This window comes from Oncorhynchus mykiss, chromosome 19, assembly GCF_057628025.1.
Source record: "Oncorhynchus mykiss isolate SJ-2025 chromosome 19, ASM5762802v1, whole genome shotgun sequence".
Taxonomy (NCBI): Eukaryota; Metazoa; Chordata; class Actinopteri; order Salmoniformes; family Salmonidae; genus Oncorhynchus; species Oncorhynchus mykiss.
In genome coordinates this window covers 54373036-54393978 of record NC_143040.1, presented here as the reverse complement: position 1 = coordinate 54393978, position 20943 = coordinate 54373036, and the positions used below count along the sequence as shown (strand labels likewise).

Here is a 20943-nt window from a genome sequence, read left to right as displayed (position 1 = left end):
AAAAAACATGAATTTATGTGTAATATGTGTAGGAACATCGGTGTGTTAAGGTGCAAACATGCAGAATTGTTAGAGCGATTTTAGAGTGCTTAAAACGTAACATTGCCCCTCAATAATGCTGATTTATCCACTGGTGTTGAGTGGAATTATATTTTGAAGGGTGAAAACAGTATTGGAAAAGTTGGCAGTACCATTGTGTAGCAAAACTGCCTTGGGGCTGTGGGGGCTGCCATTCCCGTTGCCCTACTTCTGCTGCCATTGACTATTCAATCTCTTCCTCTCGTCTCTTATAGAGTTTTCAATGTGAAGCGTGTAGCTTTTAGAACAATGCTGTTTTGATGTTTATTATACACTGACTAGCTTTATCCTTCTACAAAATGACAAGTCAGCCATATACAATAGATAGACATCCAAAGCCTTGTCTTGAAAATGTTACGTTTTATTGACATACAACACTGTTAACAGAACAAAATATATGTACATAAATAGGCAACCAAAAATATACAGTCTTACACAAAAACTTTCCACGTGGGTAATATACAATACATTTAATTACTGGTGCATTGTTTGTATTGAGGGGAATCAAAATGTTAAAACGGTCCAAAAACAAAGTAATATAAAACACTAATCAAAACCCACTGTTCTCTTTACAGACCAACATTGACCCACGTGTGCAGAGAGAAGGTCCCATTAACATGTAACTGCACAGACAGACATCCAGAATACAAGGTCATGGCGAGGGAGCTTTACATTGTCTTGATTCTTGATTTGACCTCTCATCATTTCTTTAGGGGTCCTGACATTTTGCGTAGGCCCTTAATCCGATAAAGCAGCCCATTAATAAAGTCCTGAGAGGGAGGAAGAAAAAACTAGATAACGCCACCTGTTTAAGCAGTTGACTGTAAAACTCTTTCTGAGTCTGTGTAGGAGCAGTGAACCATTGAATTGCAACTATTTATTTGTAGAGAACAAACACTTAGCAGACTTTTGTTTCGTTTTCGAGTACATGACCAAGGCTATAACGATTGCTTGTTGTGTCTCACCTCTTTAGGCTTGCCACATTCCTGCAGTAACTCCTGTAAATTGTCAGAAACAAACAAGGCCTCAGTAACTGATGTGGACATTGCTCTTTCACATCAAATATTGTGCAAGCACACTAACTGGGGTCAAGTGCTTGTAAAGCAATTACATTACTTTGTTGAATATTCCTGGGTTCATGTGTAAAGTATAAACAAGGGCATGGCTGAAGTGTAAGTATTGGCTCATACTGTGACCCACAAAATGGCCTCTTGACTGGAAAATGTCTACAGTATGTTTTCCCTGTCTATGTTTTTCTTTTAATGAGATTGTTTTATACGGCTCAAGATTGTCAGATTGGATGTCTCTGTGTTCTGGAGTAAATGATGGGCAGGGCTAACTGACAACACTGTGTTGGTGCCTGAGCTCCTCCCAGGGGCAACCTGTCTGTAGTGTACTAACCTGCAGTCTGGATCTCTGCTCCACGTCTGACAGCTCCAGCAGCTCATCTATGTCAATCTCTAACTCTGGCATCTCCTCCTCCTGGACGGACGGACGGACAGGCAGACAGGCAGACAGACAGACAGACAGACGGGCAGACGGGCAGATGGGCGGACGGGCGGAAGGAGGGAGGGAAGGAGGGAGAGAGTGACAGAAAAAAGTGGTCAGAGACAATGGACCTCTTTGGAGCCCCATACACACATCCATACCACCACAGACAGACACTGGAACATTGTTTTTTTTACCAGCCATGCAGACATAGATGACTGGCGCTCTCTGCCAACCCACAGTGTTTACAAACCAGTTTAACATATTTCATTCTTAACGGTACCAAAGAGAATGAGTCTCCAAGTACCACGTTTAAAAGCCATGCATGATGTACCACTACAACAATAATTTACGTGTAACCTAAAATGACGTCAAATTGTAATTTTTCCACATTAAAAGGTTGTCAATGTATTCTAAGTAGATCTACAAGACTATAGTCAACAAGACTACAACTTAGTTGTTATTATACTGGCATTACATAGTGGTATAAAAATAATAATTATTATATTACTAACAATGATGAGATTGATGATAGAAGCATTCAGGCAAGAACGAGAGACCAGGGGCGAAGGATAGGCAACCACCATCTAATTTCATGGATGATTTACCCAGCTGGCATTTTGCTAACCCAGTAAAGTAAGAATCACTCCGGTTTAAATGTTTATGAGATAAGATTGCAAGAGTTTCAGCTTCCTTATACTGGGCTCATTCCTTTATATGGCAAATGTCCTGCGCAGATTAGTCTCTAGGCCTAATGTGCCTTCAGAAAGCACTCATACTCCTTGACTTATTCCACATTTTGTTGTGTTACAGCCTGAATTCAAAATGGATTAAATATATTTTTTCTCTCACCCATCTACACACAATACCCCATAATGAAAAAGTGAAAACATGTTTTTAGAATTTTTTGCAAATGTATTAAAAAAGAAAAACAGAAATACCTTATTCACACCCCAGAGTCAATACTTTGTAGAAGCACCTTTGGCAGTGATTATAGCTGTGAGTCTTTCTGGGTAAGTCTTTAAGAGCTTTCCACACCTGGATTGTGCAAAATTTGGCAATTACTATTTTCAAAATAATTCAAGCTCTGTCAAATTGGTTGTTGATCAGGTCTTGTCATAGACTTTCAAGTAGATTTAAGTTGAAACTGTAACTTGGCCACTCGGGAACATTCTTGGTAAACAAGTTCAATAAAGGTAAAAAAAACAGAACAAAAAAACAACTCCAGTGTAGATTTGGCCTTGTGTTTTAGGTTATTGTCCTGCTGAAAGGTGAAGTGTCTGGTGGAAGGCAGACTGAACCAGGTTTTCCTCTAGGATTTTGCCTGTGCTTAGCTCCTTTCTGTTTCTTTTTTATCCTGAAAAACTCCCCAGTTTTTACTGGTAACAAGCATACTTATAACATGATGCAGCCACCACTATGCTTGAAAATATGGAGAGTGGTACTCAGTAAGGTATTGGATTTGCCCCAAACATAACACATTATATTCAGGACAAAAAGTTAATTGCTTTGCCCCATTCTTTGCAGCATTGCTTTAGTGCCTTGCTGCAAATAAGATAAATGTTTTTGGAATATTTTTTATTCTGTACAGGCTTCCTTCGTTTAGTATTGTGGAGTAACTACAATGTTGTTGATCCATCCTCAGCTTTCTCATATCACAGCCATTAAACTCTGTAACTGTGTTTCGCAAATTACTACTTGCTAGCTTCATTTACAAACACAAAGTTGGAATCTAGCTAGCTAGCAAGTGATTTTGGGCACTGATGAACAGGGTTGGGGATCCCAGCTAGCAATGAGGAATTGGCCCAGAAGCAGCCCTCTTCCGGGGGACTGGAACTGATTGAAATCGGCCGGGAATCGGGTGTCGGACTCGGCCTGGAAAGAAAAATGAATGACTGCCCAGAATCGGCCCAAGTACATCGGGTCCTTTCAGTCTACTTGAATTCAGCCGACTTTGCCGGCATCTACCAGAATCCCCCCAGAAGAGGCCCGATGCAAGTTTAAATAAATGTATACAAAATTACCCGATTTAGTAATTTTAAATATTACTATTATACATTTATACATAAATATTATACCCATTCACCACAAAAAAAAATGTATGTCAGAGGAAACACCGTACACCTGGTGACCGTGTCAGTGTGCATGTGTCTGGCCCGCCACAGGAGTCGCTACCCAGCTAGCACAGTGGATTCCGGCTGAGAGTCGGGCCACTCGGCTGAGAGTCAGACTCGGCCGACGTCATGTCGCCCGAGTCTGGGCCACCTTCAGCAGTATTACTTATGGCTAGAATGCAGGGATTGAGCTCGGGACGATTCCGGTGTGAGTTATCTGGCCCAAATGAATTACTTGGGGATCGGACCGATTCCGGTGAGAGTTATCTGGCCCAAATATATATATTACTGTACTTGGGGCTCAGGCCGATTCCAGTGAGAGTTATCTGGCCTGAATACATTAGTTGGCGCTCGGGGCGATTGGGGCTACTCTCTGGCAGATGATTACACGGGCTGCTTTATATAATTAACATTGCATTATTTATTTATTTTTTCTGTGATAAAAAAATTAATTCACATTTAAATTATTTAAGAGTCCTGTGTAGTATTTTAGAATTTTCATTCTTTGCGCAAGGCAATTAATAAGCATGAAAAACTTTGTGGATGGAACTTTCCGAGTGTCGCAGCGGTCTAAGACACTGCATCACATTGCAAACTGTCATCAAGGCAAAGGGTGGCTACTTTGAAGAATCTAAAATATGAAATATATTTTGATTTGTTTTACACGTTTTTGATTACAATGTGATTCCATATGTGTTATTTCATAGTTTTGATGTCTTCACTATTCTACAATGTAGAAAATAGTAAAAAATAAAGAAAAACCCTGGAATGAGTAGGTGTATTCAAACTTTTGACTGGTACTGTATATATACATTGATTCTTTAGAATATAACTTATAAATGCCTCATGAGCTTAGTTCAACTGTCACACTCCATGAGAACCCAAAATATAAGCTTGTTTTTTCCCAATGTTTGTAAACATTGTAAATGTAAACAAACACGGTAAAGCCTCATACCATGTTTAAAACAATACTTTTGATATCATGGATGGGCAGTTCTTGCATCCATAGTTCTGTCTATTAATATGAGCGTGGTTACATTTATCGAGTATCATCCCTCAGCTTTTTACCAAAACGGAGGCGGGGTGTCCGTTTTGTTATTGTTTCATATGTGGATTTGTCCTTTAAACAGCTGCAAATTTTCAAGATATCAAAGTGTCACCAACAAAAAGGTAAACAATAGGCCTATAGCAAATGCAGCATATGGCATTCCCTTTTCACATGTAAATAGCACTTCTCAGTAATGCTCAAAGCAAGCCATTCCATGAGCCCAGTCAGTCCTCCATGATAACAAAATCATAATCAGCAGAGTAGGCCTGGTAAATAAGTCCTTAGTTTTGGGGTTATGCTCAGGTAAAACAATTTGGATGATCTATACTTCTACATTTCCAAGTCCTATTCTTGAAGATCAAGGGCCATAACATTTATTGGAATGACTGGAATTCTGATAGACTTTGGTTTTTAATATAAAAATATAATTTTATCGTATTATTAAATGTAGTACCCAACCCATAAAGAAAATTTAACATCCATATTTTGCCAGCTACAGTATGTAATCTTTAACATTGATTTATCCTGCAATAGATGTCGTTCAATTGGTAACATACATTTTTGTCTTCTTCTAATGCCTCTTCAGGGGAAAGTAATCTAAAAGTAACTTAATGTAATCAGATAACGTTACTGAGTTTGGGTAATCCAAAATTATGTTACTGATTACAATTTTGGACAGGTATCTCGTAACTGATTACATTTAGAAAGTAAACTAACCAACCCTGCTGATAATTTAATTTTAATTTAACCTTTTATTTAACTAGGCAAGTCAGTTAAGAACAAATTCTTATTTACAATGACGGCCTGGGAACAGTGGGTTAACTGCCTTGATCAGGGGCAGAACGACAGATTTTTTATCTTGTCAGCTCAGGGATTCAATCTAGCAACCTTCCGGTTACTGGCCCAACGCTCTAACCACTAGGCTACCTGCCGCCCCTGATAAACAGTGAGCACCTTGTGCTTTATTTAAGATAGTTTGACTGCTTGCAATTTTATGAAGTTGTAGACATGTTTTTCGAAATCACTCCTGAGTGCACAGCCAGACTTTCCCGACTCGAGAGGATGCAGTGCACTGATTAGTTTTTCATGGATATTTTTTTACTTGAGAAATACTGCACAAACACCTTAGCTAGATGTAAGATTGCACGACTATGATCTCCTCTGCAAAAACATCTACATTAATTACAGATTTCTTGATTTTTCTTAGATTGATGTAACTTGACGCTTATCTGGAAATATAATTATCTTATTAACTCAGTAGGCTGTGTTAACAGATTCCAAAGTAATTCAGTAATCTCCTAGCAATGCAAATTACATACCCAATATATACGGTACATGAGTGTCTGCCAACTTTGAGAAACATTGCAAATCCACTCCCAGACCAAAATAACTAAAACAAATACTAATGTAACGGTAATCCATCTATATTCTGGCTGATATCTCCCCTTTGAAGACCATTTACTGAGAGGAAATGATGATGGCTCACTTCAGGCCACAGATGGCTGAGCAAGAACATTTCTGGAGTCAGCAGGTATAGTGTGGGGGCCCTTTATAATTTTCCAGTTGGGGGTTTTAAAGGCAGGTCTGTTGAGGTTGGCAGGTTTCTGGATGAGGAGAGAGCTCATCAATGAGGCTATTGCTGAGTGGTGGAAGAGACGAGGGTCCCCTGTGTGTCCCTCTAATTGATAAATGCTGCCAGGTCTGACTGTTTGTGATTCTGCTGCAGACTGGCATTATTCAACGAAAGCAGGGCCGTGCTGTGCTGGACCAGCAAACCACTGATGCAGTGATCCTCCCTCTGTCTGACTGCCTTGAGACTGCAGGGAGATGAACAGTACAACAGAATATCAATGAGTGCAACAACGTCAGAGGGAAGGAAAAATTATGAATTTGTTATTGTCAGGAGAATGCCTTTGCAACCCTTCTAGTAGTTCTTTAATGTTTTATATTGTGTGTGGTTGATGCTTTTCGTTTGAGTAATTTTTTATAGTCAAAGAAATGTTTTATCTGGAGCTGGGACTGAAAATGTCTCGACAGCGCTTTTGAATTTAGTAAAGCTAGTCTGACAATAAAATTAATGTTGGCAGCTAAGTTGTTCATGAAAACATGTGTGGAATTGAGGATTCATTACCATATAAAGTAAACACTGACATCAGGAATCACATCATAGTCCAGTAGTACTCATTCAAGCTACATTTTCCACTTTGCTTGTATCACAGAAACACTATGACCACATCACAAACCAATGTTCGAATCGTTATTGGACAGAACTAGGTTACCTAAACCAATCAGTGTTATTAGTTGATAATACTCTGAGATCTAAAGGAAACCTTTCCCAGGAACCAATCAAAATGCTGCCAACCAATCAAAATATACCAAAACAGAAGGGTCACAAGTCATACGCATATTGATAATCTGAGGTCATCTGCGTTGTGCAGAGGCTGTAACGAGTTAAAGAGGCATCAAGCATTTAGTACTGTATACATTAAAATTCAAGCCTTATTGACTTACATTTGTAAATTAATAATGACCCAACTGCACTCTGAATTATATTTATAAAGAGTAAAGGACAATATGTTCATTTGAAGTGTGTTTCAGTATCTTTTTCCCTACTCTTGAATGAGTGTTTTGTCACACCTATAAGAATAGCAACTATTTTCCTAAAAAGTGTGAAGTCGGGGGCACTGTTGGAAGCCAAGGATGTAGAACGCGTTTCCCTATCATTCCTGAGTTAGTGACCAAATGTATATATTTAACCTTGCAAAATTGTATATATTTCTGTTTGGTCAGGCGTCTGAAGAGACCTCTAAACAATTCAGATCAAGTCTGAGAAATGTAAGTTTGTAATGTCATCTACCTGGCCAAAAACGGAGTATGCAAGAGCAGGCCGCAGCAAGCACGCACCCTCTCCTGATTCACCCCCGCCACCGGATGCTACGGCTAATGTCAGCCCCACGGGAACACTGACTGGGGAGCTGCTACAATCCGTGATGGGCAGCCTCAGAATTGACTCTCTCTACCAATCTCAGGTCAGAGATATCAATGGTCAAAGACGAGCTCAAAAAATCTATAGAGTGTAAACAGAATAAGCTTGACGCCTACGGAGCTGCCTTATTGGAGCTGGAGTGCGGTGCTACAGACCACAGCACTTGCATTAGCGAGCTAGAGGCTAATGTTGGCTAATTAAAAACTAGGGTGGCATACCTTGACAATAGATGCGAAGATATGGAAAGTAGAATGCGGAGGAACAACATTCGTCTTCTGGGAATACCGGAGGGAGTGGAGGGCCCAAGACCGACGGAGTTCATGGCCCAGCTGCTTCAGGAGCTGCTCGGCCTGGAGGAGAAGCCGATGCTAGACCGGGCCCACCGCACCCTGCGTAGCTGACCCCGGGATGGAGAACCCCCATGACCATTTGTCATCAGGGTGCACTTCTTTCACGTCTGCAATGACATACTGAGTAGATCGGGAGAAGCATATCCTCTCCTCTACAAGGGTAAAAGAGGCTTGATATTTGCAGACTACACCACGACTGTGGCTAAGAAGCGGGCTAGCTTCGGAGCTGTGAAGCGCCAGCTGCGATTCTGCCCGGGCATGAAATTCGGCCTCATCTACCCTGCAGTTCTGACTGACTTTACCGGACGGATCCACGCACAGATTCGAGGACCCGGCTCTAGCGGCCGATTTCATCAACAAGAACGTGAAAGCGGCTGTTGTATCGCATGGTGTGGTACAAATGGTTGGTTAGCTGGTCTTGTTAGCAGGATAGTTAACAGGCCAGCTGGCAGACTGGTTGGCTAGCGAAGCCAACTTTGCTGGGTTCATTGACACTTGAATGTCGTTCTTTTTTTTATTTTCATATCCAACCCATGTTGGTGAGTATACAGTTGACTCCCCACTATAATGTGATACAATGCAGATATGCATATACATATTCTTTATTCCACTCACATTATTGCTTTTAATTTGTATCATTACTATTTTATTTTGATCTAAGCCTTAAGCCTTGATCTTATTCTTTTTTTTTATCTATTGCCAATGTCTGGCTGTTTTCATGGTTCAGTTGCAGTTTTACCACTTTTATTGCTCTTAAACCTCTCTTAACCAAGGTGAGTTTTCCTTAGACTCTACTGGGGACCAATCTATGCATGTTTGGTTTACTCTGGTTAAATGGTTTACTCTGGTTAAATTATCATGCTTTGCTTTAAACTTTTTTTGTATTTAGGGTTTTGCTTGCATCTCAGTTGGGGAGATGCTTCGGCAAGGGAGGTTGTGAGAGAAGGGTTTTTTCTCTCTTTAGTTGTATATAGTTTTTCATGTTTTTTTGCACTTCGTCGCTTGTCTTTGTTTTTCAAATTTAAGCTATTAGGGTCAACTACGATCTTTAGTTTACATTGTACCTTGTCCTTTACACGTCCTCTCTCTCATAAGACATAACTCAGCCTAGTGTAGCCCATCCAGCTGGAGGGAATGGTTTTAATTTTCTTACTTGGAATTGTAGGGGCATCAATAACCCAGTTAAACGTAGTAAGGTGCTACACCACCTTCATTAACTGAAAGCTCACATCATCTTTCCCCAAGAAACTAATCTGAAGGCATCACAACAGTCATGTCTTAGGTGCAGATGGGTGGGTCAGATGTTCCATTACTCATTTCAGAATAAGGCAAGAGGGGTGGCTATTTTACTTCACAGATTGGTACCTTTTACAAGTTCTAATGTGATTGCAAATCCACATGGTAGATACATAATTGTCAGTGGTAGGCTGCTCAATACGAATGTACTTCTTGTTAATATTTATGCTCCTTGTTGGGACAATGGTGATTTCTTCAAATCGTTTTTTTCTACACTCCCGATATGCCCTCCCATATGTTGATCTTAGGTGGTGACTTCAACTGTTGGTTAGACCCACATTTTGATCGATCCTCCACTAAACCTATTACCTTGTCAACATCAGCTAGAGTTGTCCGAACCGTTGTCTACATTTGAAGTTTCAGACCCTCTGAGAATGTTTAATCCATTTGGAAAAGCATACTCTTTTATCTCATCGGTTCACCACACTTTTACGTGCATAGACGACTTCCTTGTAGATGACAGACTTCTCCATTCCATGTCTTCATGTTCATATAATCCAATGTATCTGACCACGCCCCTGTTACTATGGAAGTGGTCTTTCAAACTGTTGACAACCTTGGTGGCTAAATACTCAACTGCTCAGTAATGAACACTGTCAATTTTGTTTTGGGTCAAGTACAAATAGAACCCAAAACATCTCTGTGTCTACTCTCTTGGAAACTTTGAAAGCTTACTGTATATCAGAGGTGAAATGATTTCCTACACCGCACATGAGAACAAACACGCTGCATTGCCCAATTAGATGACATTTAAGTCGTTTCACCATCTCCAGATATTTATAAAGAGCGTTTAACTTTGCAAGCAGAATTTGACACATTTTTAATAGACCAGGTTACTGAACTGCTTGTCAAGTCTAGGAGCACTACGAGCAAGGAGATAAAGCCAGTAAATTATTATGCTTTTCAAATCTTCAAAAAGATCGACGGCCTAATTCTTCCTTTTATGTGGGACAAAAAGCTTTTACGAAAACAGCTTTTGCAGAGGCCCAAACCAGAAGGCGGTCTAGCGCTACCGGGTTTTAGATTCTATGATTGATTCTATTATTATTATCTATTAACCTTAGGATCATTCAGTACTGGTTGCAGAGCAGAGAGATACTCCCACCCCCAATTTGGCTAGAGATGGAGGCTGCCTCATTAATACCGGCATCATTGTCTTCCCTCACTCCTCCGTTACAGGCCCTTACTCCTCCTTCACCGAAAATACATGCCTCAAAACAACATTGAAGATCAGGAATCAATTTAGGCGCCACTTTGGGTTTCAGACAACCTCTTATTTCGCTCCGGTAGCCACAAACCCAGCTTTTCCCACTTCTATGGTTGATGGTGCTTTCACAACATGGTCTAGTCTCTGTATTAAAATATTTAACGATCTTTATATTAACAATACATTTAGTACGTTTGAACAATTATCAGCTAAATGTGGTCTCCCCAGACATCATTTCTTTAGGTTCTTACAAGTCCGGAGTTAGGTCCAAAGCAAAGATCCCCGATTCCCCACACTTCCTGGTGAAACACAGTTTGACACATTTCTTATCCCACTTCCTACTCTGAAAGGCACCTTGTCAATAATCTACAGTCAAATTTGCTCACAACAAACCACCTCATTAAACAATATTAAATCCTCATGGGAGGAGGAACTGGGTGAGGAAATATCAGATGAACTATGGGAAGGGGCACTCAAAAAGGTACATACCTCTTCTATTTGTGGCACGGCACGGTCTTATTCAATGCAAACTCATTCATAGGGCTCACTGTACCAAAGCAAGATTATCCAAAATTTACAAGGATGTGAACCCTAATTGTGTACAACGTAACCAGTCTCCTGCTAATCATGTACACATGTTTTGGTGTTGCCCATCTCTTGTTGGTTTCTGGAAAGACATCTTTAACACACTTTCAGAATTAAGCGGCACACAGAACGAACCAGACCCTTTAATTGCATTTTTTGTGGTTTCCTTACCCACATTACAACTGACCAAAATAACGAGACAATTAATTTTACTTAGATGGAAATCCTCTGTATTCTCATGCGGTTTGGATTAAATCCGTTTTGAATTGCATGAAGCTGGAAAAAATTAAACACACCCTCAATGGGTCTATAGACAAATTCTATGCAATGTGGGCTCCCTTTTTTTCATATGTTAAATGACTACATTTCCCTGCAGTTAATGAGTGATGCATATTTATATTTATAAATCGGTGATGTATGTGTATATACGGTATCTCGGATGTTAAGGAGGACTGTATTATCTGTGCTAGTTCACCTGTAACTGTATGAAAATAAATATTTTTTTGTCTTAGTTTTTTGTGTTGTTATATTTCTGTCTCACTCTTTGTTTTGCCCTATTGTTGTCTTTGATTTGTTGTTTTATATTACTACCAAATAACTTACAAGTTGTCACGCCCTGACCTTAGTTATCTTTGTTTTCTTTATTATTTGGTTAGATCAGGGTGTGACAAGGGTGGTTTGTTTAGTTTTTGTATTGTCTAGGTGTTTTGAATGTCTAGGGGTTTTTGTATGTCTAGGGTTTTTCTAGTCTAGGGGGTTATATGTCTATGGTTGCCTAGATTGGTTCTCTATCAGAGGCAGCTGTTTATCGCTGTCTCTGATTGGGAACCATATTTAGGTAGCCATATTCCTTGGTTATTTTGTGGGTTGTTCTATGTTTAGTTGCCTGTTCTGCACTAGCCATATTGCTTCACGGTTCGTTCAGTGTTCTCTCTTTTATGTTATGTTCGCTTATCACGCTGCGCCTTGGTCTCCTCTTTATGACGACCATGACAGAACAACCCACCAAAAAAGGACCAAGCAGCGTGCTAAAAAGGAGTGGACATATTGGACCCGGGAGAAAGCAGAGTGGAGGACATCCTGGACCTGGGAGGAGGTAATGGCAGGGGACAAGACCCTGCCATGGAAGCAGGTGGAGAGGAACGGTGTCAATATGAGGGTACACGGCTGGCATGGAAGCCCGAGAGGCAGCCCCAAGATTTTGGGGAGGCACACGTGGAGATTGCATGAGTCAGGTCGGTGACCTGAGCCAACTCCTCGTGCTTACTGTGGGGAGTGCGTTACTTGTCAGGCACCGTGTTATGCATTTACAGGGCGAAAATAAACATCCAGCCAGGACGGATTGTGTCACCTCTACACTCCAGACCTCCAGTATGCCTTCACAGTTCAGTACGTCCTGTTCCTCCTTTCCGCACTCGCCCTGAGGTGCGTGTCCTCAGCCCGGTACCACCAGTTCCGGCACCAGGCCTACAGTGCGCCTCGGCAGTCCAGAGCGTCCGGCGACGGGTCCCCAGTCCAGAGCGTCCGGCGACGGGTCCAGAGCGTCCGGCGACGGGTCCAGAGCGTCCGGCGACGGGTCCAGAGCGTCCGGCGACGGGTCCCCAGTCCAGAGCGTCCGGCGACGGGTCCCCAGTCCAGAGCGTCCGGCGACGGGTCCCCAGTCTAGGGGTTTGTCTATGGTTGCCTAGATTGATTGAGAACCAGAGGCCGCTGTTTATCGTTGTCTCTGATTGGGAACCATATTTAGGTAGCCATATTCCTTGGTTATTTTGTGGGTTGTTCTATGTTTAGTTGCCTGTTCTGCACTAGTCATATTGCTTCACGGTTCATTTTGTTTAGATCTGTTCAGTGTTCTCTCTTTTATTAAAGAGTTATGTTCGCTTACCACGCTGCGTCTTGGTCTCCTTATGACGGCCGTGACACAAGTGCAATTTTGTTGAAAATCCAATAAACTAAGTTAAAAAATATATATTTTAAAGGTGTGAAGTCAGCGATATGGTTTAGTGCCACTGCCACTCAGACCCAACCAGCTGGCTACTTGTATACATTAGATGTCTCTAAATAACTCAGCTATTGACATAGGGTGTCGCAGCTTTTGCCGAAGTCGGTCCCTCCTTGTTCAGGCGGTGTTCGGCGGTCGACGTCTCCGACCTTCTAGCCATCACTGATCCATTTTTATTTTCCATTGGTCTTGTCTTTCACACCTGGTTCCAATCCCATCAATTACATGTGTATTTAACCCTGTATCCCCTCATGTCCTTGTCTGAGATTGTTTGTGTTGGTGCACAACGGGTATTGTGCCCACTTTTATGATTTTGTATATTTTGGAGTTTTGTGAAGCATTTATTAAACAACTCCGTTTATACCAAGTTCGATTCTCCTGCGACTGACTTCCCTGCCATCAACACGCACCCGTAACACAGGGGGCTGACAGTAAATGCTTCTTCACGGAAGAGTCAGAGTACCCAACCACAGCTAAACTTACCTTCCCCTGAGTTCATGTGAAATTAATGCCATTTACCAAGGCTCATGAACCAACAATGTCTCCCCCGGCCACAGCAATGGGCGGTGTCTACCAAACAACTAATCCACCTCAGACTGGAGTTTGTCAAGACACCACTGAAATCTGACATGAAAACAATGGCTCCTTAAATCCTCAGAGTTAGGACATACTTAGGGCCATGATGTTTTTTTCTGACTGATGACCTGCCCAGGAAACCTTGCTGGCCCTAGTCATAATGTTTTATCCATACAGGGCTGTGCTACAGCTGAAATACAAAGACTGTATCTACCAGACAACTACAATAACAAAGGAGTACTGTCGAGGTACTGTTACTGATACTGTCTTATCTCATCAATCATGCAGGGATCCCATCCCTCTGTCATGAAGGGCCTTCTCTCTCCGGGATTCCCCAAGACGAATTAGTACAGTCTGGAACTCAAGTTAAACCTAATAACATTAGTCTTGTACTGATTATATGTTCAAAACATCTGCTGTACTGATACCTATTTTTTTTATTTTACCTTTATTTAACTAGGCAAGTCAGTTAAGAACAAATTCTTATTTTCAATGACGGCCTAGGAACAGTGGGTTTAACTACCTTCCTCATGAAGCTGGTTGAGAGAATGCCAAGAGTGTGCAAAGCTGTCATCAAGGCAAAGGTTGGCTACTTTGAAGACTCTCAAATAATATATATATATATTTAGGAATAAGGGTAATGCAAACCTTACAAAATGCCAACCGCTATTACAGTGGTTTTATTAAAATCACCCAGGCTTAGCTCACATGCATGGGCTCTCTACTGGCCAGATCTGGTGGAGACACTGGGAGGAGACGCTGGGTGTCTGCCACCAGAATGGCAGTGGAGGCTGGAATAATGGACGGCTCATAATAATGGCTGGAACGGAACAAATGGAATGGCATCAAACACACGGAAACCACGTGTTTGATCTATTTGATACCATTCCACCTATTCCACTCCAGCCATTACCATGAGACAGTCCTCCCTCCCATATCAGTGTTTTTTTATTTATTTTATTTCACCTTTATTTAACCAGGTAGGCCAGTAATTTGCAAATAAATTAATTAAAAATCCTACAATGTGATTTTTTGGATTTTTTTTCTCATTTTGTCTGTCATAGTTGAAGTGTACCTATGATGAAAATTACAGGCCTCTCTCATCTTTTTAAGTGGGAGAACTTGCACAATTGGTGGCTGACTAAATACTTTTTTGCCCCACTGTAGCTATTCTCAGGAACTAAAACTTTCATGAGGACACCACTCACATGTGATGCTCTCTCATGCCCTGAAGTATCAGTAAGCCATATGCAGAGTATTTTTTGGCAGTGGAGGAGAATGTTTTGCTTGGAGGCACTCAGACCATCTGTGGTCACTCATTGCCCCAGCCTAAATTTCTCCTCCATCAGGACAGTAAAATGCGAAACATCACCCTCCTCCACCCCCACCTACCCCAATCCAGCTTCAAACAGAGGCTGTTACAGTGGTGTAAAGTACTTAAGTAAAAATATTTAAAAGTACAACTTAAGTCGTTTGTTTGGGGTATCTTGTCACGAGTCCGACCGAGGGTGGCTTCCCTTCCCGGGGGTGGCGCTCGGCGGTCGTCGTCACCGGCCTGTTAGCTGCCACTGATTGTCTTTCCTCCCCCTCCTTGTATGTTTATTGGTAGCACCTGTTTGTGATAATTAGTGGGGCTTTATTAGACAGCCGGCCCACCTGTTTGTTGTGCGGGATTGATTATTGTAACCTTCGGCTCTGTAGTAGAGGAACATGTTTGTTCATTCCCCGTGTTTGGGGCCGTTATTATTGTGAGCACCCTGTGGTGCGTTGGTGCATTAAAGAGCACAGCATTGCACTCTCTGTCTCCTGCGTCTGACTCCACACCCACGACACCCGGAGCGTTACATATCTGTACTTTACTATTTATATTGACAACTTTTACTTTCACTCCATTACATTCCTAAAGAAAATATGTACTTTTTACTCCCATGCATTTTCCATGACACCCAAAAGTACTTTTGAATGCTCAGGCAGGACAGCAATATGGTCAAATTCACGCACCTATCAATATAACACATTGTCATCCCTACTGCCTCTGATTGGGCGGACTCACTAAACACAAATACTGCATTTCTAAATTATTTCTGAGTGTTGGAGTGTGCCACTGTCTGTTCCTAAAAATATATACATTTGTCCTGTCTGGCTGGCTTAAAGGTCCAATGCAGCTATTTTTCTTATCTCAATATCAAATCATTTCTGGACAACAATTAGGTACCTTCCTGTGATTGTTTTAAATTAAAATGCTCCAAAATAAACAAAAATAGCTTCTTAGCAAAGAGTAATTTCTCAAGCCAGAATTTAGCTAGGATGGTCTGAGAGTGGTCTGAGTGGGGAGGGGATAACTGAAAACTACCTGTCATTGGCAGAGAGGTTTAAAACAAATGAACTAATTTACCACCTGGTGAAGTCCCACCAAAATAGGTTGACATTTCAGGTGGTCTTTTCAAACAGCTCTTACACAAAAAGGGCATTATCATAATTTTCACAATTTCACAGTATTATTCCAACCTCATGGTGTAAATATTTCTAAAACACATGAATATCACGTTTTGAATGCACTGGGCCTTTAATATCTGGAATTTAATGTATGACAATTGATAACTTTTTTTTTTATAACTTTTTTCTACCACTGTACTTAAGCACATTTAAAACCAGATACTTCCAAACTTTTACTCAAGTTGTATTTTACTTGACTAATTTTCTATTAAAGGTATCTTTACTTTTACTCAAGTATGACGATTTAGTACTTTTTCCAACACTGCTGTGTTGTCATATGATCTCCATCATTAGGTGAACGCCCATGCTCCTGAAGACATCCCTCTTCATTTGGGAGCCAGACTTCTGTTGCCATGGCATTCCCAGCAAATTGTTGCAGCCTCTGAATAGCAGTGCAGTTATGACACGGGGGTCCTACGATCTCCACACAAGGGTCCCAGTCATAATCTAAATAAATTATGTCTCCGTTTGTGGTGTACAGTCCTGGCCTTAAGTAGTTATATAGGCAGCCTCCCTGTCGAGATCTAGGCTGTAAACCTCAAGTTCTTAGATGTGTTCTGATAGCAAACTGTCCAGAGGCAACAGAGATTTGCCTCCCTGTCTGAACCCATGTCACAGGGGGGTTGATGCTCATCTTCTGAGGACAGAGGCTGCTGCCACAATAGTACTGTCTGTGTAGTGTTCATTAATAAGGAAAAGGGTGATTGTATCAGCCAATCACTATATTTATGTTACATAATATTTAATTATCTCTTGAATGCTGTATGTATGTCCATTCAGCGATCAGGAAAGGGTATACAATCATTTAATATGATGTATCATCATCCTAATATGATGGTAATATAATGCGTATCTTATCACTAGTTTGTTACACAACCCCCAAGAAAACGACCAATCAGAGCTCTATATTCTGTGCTTAACACCAAAGCAGTGTAGGAAAATAATTTGCTGACAGTAAATGAAGCCTGGATCAATGCACACACAGCCACACCTCTGTTCAGACACTCCACTCTCCCTCTCTTTTTGCTTCACATGTTGTGTAACCCTCCTCAGGCACCTGTGCTGCTCCGTACCTCCCCTGCGTTCTACCCACACAGCCCGTGGGACCTAGCTAACTGTGCCTGTAGCAGCCTTGCACGACCTACCTCACAGTCAAAGAGCAGGTGCAGCTGATCGTCGATCCACTCCTCGATATCCAGCCTCCTCTGCAGGTCCTTACGGTTGTATTTGACGGTCAGCTTGCCCAGTTTGCGATGTGGAGGCTCCTCTGTTTTGTCTGCAGACTGGAACATCACCCTGGACTGGGTGCCTGGCTCCGACGCCATGCCTGCCATGGCCTCGGGAAAACAGCTGAGGAAACACAGAGCCGTCTCTCTCGTTCTATCTCTCCCTCTGTCTCTGGTGCTCTCACTCCCACCCTCTCTCTTCACTGTCTTTCTTGTGTGCTCACTCTTTTTCTTCTTCTCTTGCTCTAGCTCTCCTACCTATCTATCTTACTTGCTTGCTCTGTCTATCTCTGTCTGCTCATCTCTCTCTCTCTAGTTCTCTCCTTCCCTCTCTCTCCCTCCCTCACACACTCCCTCCCACCCTTCCTTGCAACCTCGCTGCCTGTGGAGGATGGTAATGAAATACTCCTCTGTGTGTGTGTGTCTCAGTAGGTGTGTATCTGGGTGTGTTTGCTATCCTTCTCTCTCAAGTGGGAGAGCATAGGTCAATTACAGAGTGATAAAGACTAAGGGTTGAGGGTGGAACCAAAGCTAGGAGTATGGCAGCTGTTAGCAATAATTATATTTTCATAATTTTGTATTCCAGAAATTAATTATTGACCCAAATTCTAACAAATTATTTTTGGTTTCAAATTTCCCCATGTGTCCTAATCAAGAAGTGACTGCATTACTCTGTGGTTTATCATCTCTACATCACAGCATATGTTCAAACTATGGGCCCCTGTTTATCCACACTTATCACAATACCTGGGTCTCCCTGACAGGTGATCCAGACTTCATCAGTGTTCATTAGCTCCCCTCAATGTCATTTATAACAGCTATTATCAAGTGTACGTTTAATCAGCCTTGAAGCCAGTTTGGCATCCTCAGTTACACCTCCATCAATGATGGATGAAAAAAATAGAGGGCCGGTAAATGCTATTAATGATCACTCAGAGGGTAAAACCCCAAACCCAGTGATAAGGCTCTGAACTAACCCATTTCATTTGACAAGGTCAAATATCACCAGCAACTAAATGAGTCAAGATCAAAACTAAGTAGTTGTCCTTTCTGTGCCAAACTAGTACAGTTGAGACTAGAGGGCTAACAAGGGTACACCGTAGAGTTTCCACAGATCCTATTACAGTATTAACAATGAGACGTTGCTTTTATTTTTGGCAGTGTATCAATCAGCCGTAGCGTTATGTGTTCGCTTGCTGATGCACAGTCTGTTACAAACACTGAATTATTGAGCTCCTCTGGCAGCTCACCTATCCAGGCAAACATATTCATTCATCACATCCACTGCAACCTGGTTCTGCATTGCCAGGCTGGCTGAAAGGGGACTGGGGCTAGGGACCAATGGATCAGAGGACCAAGGCTGGCCGTCTCTTCAATTTAGACACACCTCAAATACGTGCTGAATCTCACACACACTTGGCTGTTGATTGGTTATCTTTACACTGCAACTAGTGTGTAAGCCAGTGTGAGCTAGTGAAGGAGTTTTTAAGTCAAATCAAATTTTGTTAGTCACATGCACCGAATACAACAGGTGTAGACCTTACAGTGAAATGCTTACTTACGAGCCCCTAACCAACAGTGCAGTTTCAAAAAATATATAGATAAGAATGAGATAAAAGTAACAATTAATTAAAGAGCAGCATAAAAAATAACAATATATACAGGGGGGTACCGGTACAGAGTCAATGTGTGGGGGCACCGGTTAGTTGAGGTAGTATGTACACCTGCTGCTCTTGTGTTTTTACTGGTTTACTAGACGTGTGGATATAACGGTGTCACTCATAACACTTTGCCAATAACAAACATAATGTGTACGCGTGTTCGTTTGTCTTAAAAGGTTATTGACTTTCACATTACTTGTTTCAGGCAGCAGCAATGACTCAGTACAGGAGTCACTATGCAGCATCAGCTTCATGTAAAGAGGAATAAGACAGTAGGGGCCCAAGAGTCATTGACATTCTGACAACAATATTTCAGAACACACACAAGAAACTGATCATTCAGATGATCTGGATAATCTTCTGTCTGACACTGCCATCTTGTGGATATAAACAGGTAGCATTTGGTAAAAGAGAACATTTTGACTGAGATGTAATGTTATCATAGCAAAGTTTGTAATACAGTCAAAGTATTCTTACTAGCTTATTATAAATATAAGTATACTTCCGTTCACATCTTGGGTTTTACATTTTATTTAGTTAGTTAAGGGAAAAAAAGTTGTTTAATTGTTTGTAAATTTACATTTGTGAATACAAAATTTGGCCAAAAGAATAATGAAATTAATTACATGAAATTGTTTCAAATTATTTATATTGTAGGTAAAGAATCCAACCATTACCTCATCTCTCCATAATAGGGTCAAATCTTCATAAATATGATCAATTGTAAATCAACTGATGTCTTGCCACAGATTCTTTACCCCTTCACACATTCAACCTCCCGCTGCATACCCCCTCTAGCACCAGGGTCAGAACCAGGGTCAGCACACTCTCAAATGTTGTTTTTTGCTATCATTGTAAGTCTGCCACACACACACTACATTTATTAAACATAAGAATGAGTTTTGTCACAACCCGGCTTGTGGGAAGTATTATTACACCTTATACACACTTATTACACCAGGTCACAAATAATAATATAATAATAATCAATAATTTTGCTCTTTCTTGAGCCATCTTATATATAAAACCTTACTTGTTCATCAAAATAAAAATAATACAATGATGGAAAGACCTGTGTAACGATATTCGTCTTCCTCTGACGAGCAGTAGTCAAGATCGGACCAATGCACAGCGTGGTATGTGTCCATGTTAACAATTGGCTCATTCATCCCCCTCCTCTCCCCTGTAACTATTCCCCAGGTCGTTGCTGCAAATGAGAACGTGTTGTCAGTCTACTTACCTGGTAAAACAATAGATAAATAAATAAAATAATATTCAATAAATAAACTGAACACTGAAAATACAAAAAAACAAAGTGAAAGACAGAAACGAAAACGAAACAGTTCTGTATGGTGCAGACACACAACAGAAAATAATCACCCACAAAACACAGGTGGGAAAAGGCTACCTAAGTATGATTCTCAATCAGAGACAAAAATTGACAGCTGCCTCTGATTGAGAACCATACCAGGCCAAACACAGAAATACAACAAAGAAAAAAGAACATAGACTACCCACCCCAGTCGAAGTGTACCTATGATGAAAATGACAGGCCTCTCTCATCTTTTTAAGTGGGAGAACTTGCACGATTGGTGGCTGACTAAATACTTTTTTGCCCCACTGTATGTGGGAGGCAATGTGGGAGGCAACATCCAATATTTTTTCCAACAGATATTATCAAAAAATGATTCCAATAAGGCATGACATAAGATATAGATAGATACAACATCATGTTGAAACAGGTCACATGTAGTTCTGTTGTTGTTGTATGGACCAAAAGAAATACATATCGTTCCTACTGATAAGTCAACAGGGGTAATCAAAGGTAAA

At 41.1% G+C, this 20943-nt stretch overlaps 1 protein-coding gene across 1 annotated transcript; it reads right to left on the bottom strand.

Annotated features, from left to right (window-relative positions):
* Positions 1-418: 418 nt before the first annotated feature.
* On the bottom strand, positions 419-17900 carry ppp1r14d (protein phosphatase 1 regulatory inhibitor subunit 14D). The gene is made up of 4 exons (XM_021574478.3): positions 17372-17900; positions 1480-1560; positions 1044-1076; positions 419-848 (listed from the first exon to the last, which is right to left on the bottom strand). Exons 1-4 carry the CDS (start codon positions 17558-17560, stop codon positions 780-782), a joined length of 372 nt encoding a protein of 123 aa, XP_021430153.2. The 5' UTR covers positions 17561-17900; the 3' UTR covers positions 419-779.
* Between the last annotated feature and the right edge of the window lie 3043 nt (positions 17901-20943).